The following is a 6,000-nucleotide window of genomic DNA, read 5'->3' as shown; positions in this document are numbered from 1 at the left end:
CTTTTTTTTTTGGGGGGGGGGGGGGGGGGGAGAAAAAAAAAAATTTCACTTCCTCAGATCCACCAGTGCTAACTATGATGAAAATCTTTTGCACTCTGGCTAACAAACATTGTCTGCTTTGCTTGACTGATGAAGATTAGCTGACTTCTTACATTAAAGAAGTTTGTCTTGTATGGGCTGAAGTGACAAGACAATAACTAAGTGCTAATTGTGCATAACCAACACTAAAGATATGCAGGCCCATTATGGCATGTAATAAATGAAGCGAACAACAGAAATATATTAGGGGCTTTAATAATGATACTAGAACCATGCTTTGGAAAAAAACAGGGATGTGAAGGGTTTAAGAAACGAAACCTAGGAGAGAGTGTGTGTCTTTCTTGAATGGGTGCTATGGGAGCCTCTGTCTGCCTTGCTCAGAATAGAGTTTCTTACTTCTGTAGCAAGACAAAATTGATATAGGACTTTAAATAGCATTAGAACCTATAATTACTTTGCATTATTATATAGTTTAAGCGGCAGTTATTACTTGCCTGGTATTTTAATTTCCCATGCAACATGATGAAAAAGGTCAATTTGGCTTTTTTTTTAAAGAGCATAATTGTAGTGTGCTACACTTATTAGCAGCTGTACATTTTACGGTTCTTTAGGGATGTTTGATTTTTAAATGACTACAGTGTTAAAAAATAATAAACTGCAGGACGAGGTGAGTTAAGAAAGCTTATTTAGAGCTGTGTCTAACTTTGTTGTGTTAGAGGGTTATCTTCCTAATTTTTTACTACCTCCCTAGAAATGTACATCTTGCGTTTCTTCCCACCTGAAACTGAAAAAAATATGAATGCCATAAAATGCTAAATAGGATCACGTAATAACTGAAAAATAACTGAAAATAATAGGGACATTAAGGAGAGGACATAATTGACTCTCTCAGTTCCTAGACCTGATAGAAGTCACTGGCAAAGCTGTCAGCAGCTCTCGTGGAGTCAGAAATGGAGCTCTCGGTGAAATCTCTGACAGGATTTGGCCACCATTCTGAGAGTATCTGGTATAAATTTGGCTGCATTCACCTCTGAAAAAATCAGTTGTTACGATTTTACCATTATTTACATTTGTTCTCCAGCTGTGCCACATGGGCAATACTTCAGAACAAAGTATCGGGTTTGGATCCTTGAGATTTTTATTACCTACAGTTAGGATATGGAAATAAAAAATAGGTCTATAAGAGGTCCAATGCTGCTACAGAGGAAATGGTGGGAAAAACATCTTTTAAATTTAAATGATTACAGTTCTGGCAACAGGAAGAAACAATGTGTACTTTAAAATAAATACATGTGATAAAAATGAAGAATTAAGTGAAATTAATGCAATAATGACAAATGGTACTGCTATACTCTTCTGCAGAAAAGGATCTCAAAGACCTTTATAAATATTAATTAATTAAACTTGACAGACAGCCTCTTGAAGGAGAGGAAGTAACATTATTCTTTTTTATTGATGCGGGATTTGAGGCACAAAAAGTTTTCTGGCCAAGGTCATGAAAAATGTTCTGGATCAGTCCCAGGAAAAGTATCCAGGTCTTACTCTCAGTCTTGGGTTTCCACTGCTGGTGGATGTTTCCTCTTCTCTGGAATATATGACCACACCAGTGCTGAATTAGCACTTAGCTTATGGAACAGACCCAAGAAATTCTCTTACCTCTGATTACAAAGCTGACATGCAAAACAGTCCAGGTGATAAACATTGTCCTTTGCTCTCATCACCATCTCAAAAGCAGGTATGAGCTTACTGCAGGCAGCACAGTTTCCTGTAACGCCAAATAACCTGGAGATACAGAAAGAAATATATTCCTGAAGATGCTTAACTGAAAAGGAAACCCGCTCCACATTTTATTTTTTTTCAATTTTTAAATTTTTTTTTCCCCTCAACCTGGTCTTTGATCGACTTCCCAGCACACCTCCTTTTGGAAAGGCTGGTCTTTGATGGTCCAAATCTGCCCAATTTACAACACGAAGGCACAGTCTTGCCCAAAAGAGAGCTTTATGAAGTAGTGACAGACTAATATTGCACCTATTGTGATGTTATTTTTTTTTTTTCTGCAGGTTATACTGACCTTTCTTGATAAAAGAAACATCTCGTTAAACTAAACAAAAGAAACAGTCAACACATTAGGGATGTTACATAACTGTGCAGACAGAGGTTAAGCTGTTTGCATAAGTGGGAAGAGTCTTCTACTATGATTCTGCCACGCAGGACAGAGCCACATAACCTTGGCTTTTGGTGCTAGTTATTATTTAAATACACTTTAGCTAGAAAAGAAATAACACTTGAAAAAGCCAACATTCTTCGCATTTTTGACATCTAGTGCTAAAAGCTTTACCACTATTATTAAAAGAACATTTTATGAACAAGTCATTTAGATCGTCAGAAAGCATTAGTGGTTCATGCACCTTACAACCCTATACCATAGTTATTGCTATGATTATGTTATTCAGGTAGCACATTAAAGTAAATGAGGCTGTAAACTATATATAGTCACATCAGGAGTAGAAGTATAAAATACTGTAAGAACAATATGAAATGCTGTTTTTGCCAGACATCCATATAAATTATTTTTTTAAATTCCCTTTGTTAAAGATTTTTCAATACTTTTCAAGTGGGTGTATTTAAAAGAAAAGAAAAAACTCAAAACCAAACCAAAACCCCAAATCGAAAAAGAAACACCAAAAAACCCAAGCCAACATACATATGCATCCTTTTGTGACACAGAAGGATTATAATGAACAAGAAAAAATATGTTGGCTCTACATGGCAACAATCTTTGAAACTAAGTTTATTTAAACTATTTAATAGTTGTGATGGATTATTAAAAGTAATGCTCTGCTTGTGCATAGCAGTTAATGCAGTTTTTAACTATGAAGCACACTAGATGAAAACACCACATCTGCCAGCTTTCTTTCTTCCCTCAACATCAGGCTGACAGCAGAAAAATATAATGGCTCTCAAGGGAAACACCAAATTAAAAGCAGTTCTAAACTAATGAATTCAAAGGTGCTCTGTAGAAAATTCAGTTTGGTAACATAAAAATGAACGCAGGTTTTTTAATCACATCCCTCCATTTTATGGAATTTCATGGGTTACCAACAAGCCTACTTAATTCTAAATCCTTTTGCCTTCTGCTTCTACTTAAGGTGTGCTGCCTACAAAATACATGCCTGTTTAATTTAAAAGTTGTGAACCTTCTCCTCCTGTCTGAGATGCTGGTTACTGTGATCACTTGGAGAAATGCTGGGACAAGGCGATGCTCATCAGCTCCTCTTAGAATGACTCAAGTCAACTTCTATTTCTGTTAAGTCTGATTACTAAAATCATAGGTTATTTAAGAAGATTATAAATATTCCTTTTGTAAAACATTCAGTTCCTGTTCTACCTCCATCATGCGTGGGTTTTGTTGAGGTTATCTAAGTCCCACTCAGACTTCCATTCCTCATCTGTAAGAAGGACGCAAGACGCCTTCCAGTCACGGGCTGGCTTTGTGTTGAAGATGACTATACCTACGGAGGAAAGTGCCAGCTCTGTCTTCCTTCACACAGATGGTGGTAGTACAAGGAAAGCAGGTCAGGCTGCAAAAGGTACTAGAGACTGTAGGTACATTGTTCTGTTACCGTGTGGCTGCAGTAAAAGGAAAGTCGGGCTTTAAGGCACGAACACAACAGCGACGTTTAAACACAAAGATGAGAACAGTCCCACCGCCTCCAAGCTCAGTGGAGGGGAGAAGACAGCACCTCAATGCTCAGGTGGTTTAGGTGCAACAGCTGAACACCTGAGACACAGCTGAAGCCCCTTGCAACTGAGGGTGCTGGGTGCAGGCTGTGTCACCTTCCACCGGCACGTCCTCCTTGCAGGTGCGTGTGTGCCTGTGTGCCTGAGAAAGGGGGAACCCATCACAGCCAGCGTTGCAGTTTGCATGTTGCAGAGCAGTGAAACAATTTGGGATTGTCATTCAGCACCGTGGAGGACAGAGATTTACTGCAGCCAAGTCCACTATGTGCAGGTTTCTGTAGTCCTGAAATGAGAGACCCCCACAGAAACTGCTTCAGCTAAGCACCAGATACATTAAATTTTTTCAATTACGTAGAGGGAAGGAGGCCCTCCTTGCTGTTAGTCCTTCCCCACCACACAAAACAAACATGTGAGATTTATATTAGCTATTGTTAATTTTGGATAAAGCTGTTTATATGAAGAACATAGTTTTCTGCCATTAATAATAATAATAAAAACCCCACAATGCCATTTTGAAATTCTGGACATAGTTTCCCCCAATTTCAATTGCTCTCGCTCCCTGAGCATTTATCAGCTACCTGATTAGAATTTGTTTCCACACAAACCATTGATCATCAGCCTATTACTAGGCAAATGACAGTTAATTACCCACTACATTAACCACTGGGACCTGAGACCTGCTTCTGCTGCCATCAGTCAACATGATAAATGTGGCAAGTTCAGTAATGCATGGCCAGCCCTGAGCTGCCTGCTATAGTGTGAACAACCCTCAATCTCACTTCCAGGCCCAGGAAAATCTATGGCAATCTGCATAATTACAAGCTCTGGGTTAATAACAGACAAATGATTTGTTGCATCTAAACAAAGTCCTTGGAATGGGCCTGGTCTCCTGTGGCTGCCCGGGCTGCTGTTGTGCCACCGGTGTGCTTCCCACTACAACGTGCACAAAACACATCTCTGACGCTGTATCCTTCCAATTTGTTGCCCTCCAATTTATGGATTCTGCATATGTGATTTTTAATCATTAAAGAACTCTTGAAGCAATATTATCTTAATTATTCTCTGCTGTAACCAGGGAATTAGGCTTCAGATAAAATTTTCTTCTTCTGTGCACTTTCCCTGCCTCGCTGGAGGCTCCATCAGTTTTCATCTACACCTGGACTCTGAAATTCTAATGATGAATTATTGCCCCTTTTCCTAAGAGGGTGAACCTTACAAGGGAACATTTTACTGAACTGTCAGCTCACAGACTGAGTGCGGAGATGCGGAAATCTGATCTAATTTACTGCAAAACGATGCATTTGTTAGACTTTCTCCTCAGTTTTGTCCAAGGATCAAGAGATCAGTCAGGAGTGACCTTCATGTACTCCTTTGCACTGGAGTATATGCACTCGGGTCTCCATATGATGTTTTGTTTTCTTCCCCTCTTCAAACCTGTTATGCAAACAAGTTTCTAAAACATGAATTTTACTATTGAAGGGAATAAACAGTTTCTTGACGGGCTCTTAACTGGAGCTGATGCACCAAGCTATGGTCTCTTGTTTTGTCTATTTTACCAAAAGAGTGCCAAGTATTTAATTTCTACCAGTACTTGCAGCTACCTGGTACCATTCTGTGCTCTATTTCCTTTTTCTCTGTCGTAAGAAAACACTTAAACACGCTCACATCTACTCACAGATAGTTAGACTGTGCCTTAGCTACCTCAGCAGATTTAAAAACTGAACCTTACTGATTTCACCCAGGAAGAATGGATGAGAAAATTCTAAAGTACCAGGACAGATCTCTTGATTAGCTGAACCAACATCTGGAATTTTTTTCCATATATGCCCCAACAGAGATTAGAACAATCAGCCACAGCAAAAGCTTTCATTCTTAATGGATTTGAACAGTACAGAACATCCCGCACAGAGCTAAAAAATGAAAGGCACGCAGAAGCCCTTCTACAAACAAACCCAAACCTGACATTTTGAGCAGCAAAAAGTGTGATTAAGCACCAGGCTATTGATTCTACTTTGGTAGGTTTACTAAACAGAAACCTGAAGGTTAAGTACTGAGAGATGAGAAACGGGAAAAAGTTGAGAGGGGAAAGACAAGAAAAACAAAGGAAAGGAAGAATGGACAGATATGCAAAAGAGCTCATGAGGCATGTGCTTTCTAGAGGGACCCAATTTAACCACATTGACACCAACTTCCATCCACTCCTACAGACTTTGGGTGAGG

At 39.1% G+C, this 6,000-nt stretch overlaps 1 protein-coding gene across 9 annotated transcripts in view; it reads right to left on the bottom strand.

Annotated features, from left to right (window-relative positions):
* The window catches only part of LMO3 (LIM domain only 3), a 143,351-nt gene that overhangs the window by 7,934 nt on the left and 129,417 nt on the right, over window positions 1-6,000 (bottom strand). For all 9 annotated transcript variants that reach the window (XM_017824005.1, XM_017824000.1, XM_017824004.1 and 6 more), the window contains one exon: window positions 1,696-1,821. In XM_017824005.1, the coding sequence (XP_017679494.1) occupies window positions 1,696-1,821 (126 nt within the window). The remainder of the gene's footprint in view (window positions 1-1,695; window positions 1,822-6,000) is intronic.

Source organism: Lepidothrix coronata, unplaced genomic scaffold (genome assembly GCF_001604755.1).
Source record: "Lepidothrix coronata isolate B3197 unplaced genomic scaffold, Lepidothrix_coronata-1.0 Scaffold107, whole genome shotgun sequence".
NCBI classification, from domain to species: domain Eukaryota; kingdom Metazoa; phylum Chordata; class Aves; order Passeriformes; family Pipridae; genus Lepidothrix; species Lepidothrix coronata.
Note: the sequence above shows the minus strand (reverse complement) of the source record. Positions and strands in the feature narration are given on the sequence as shown.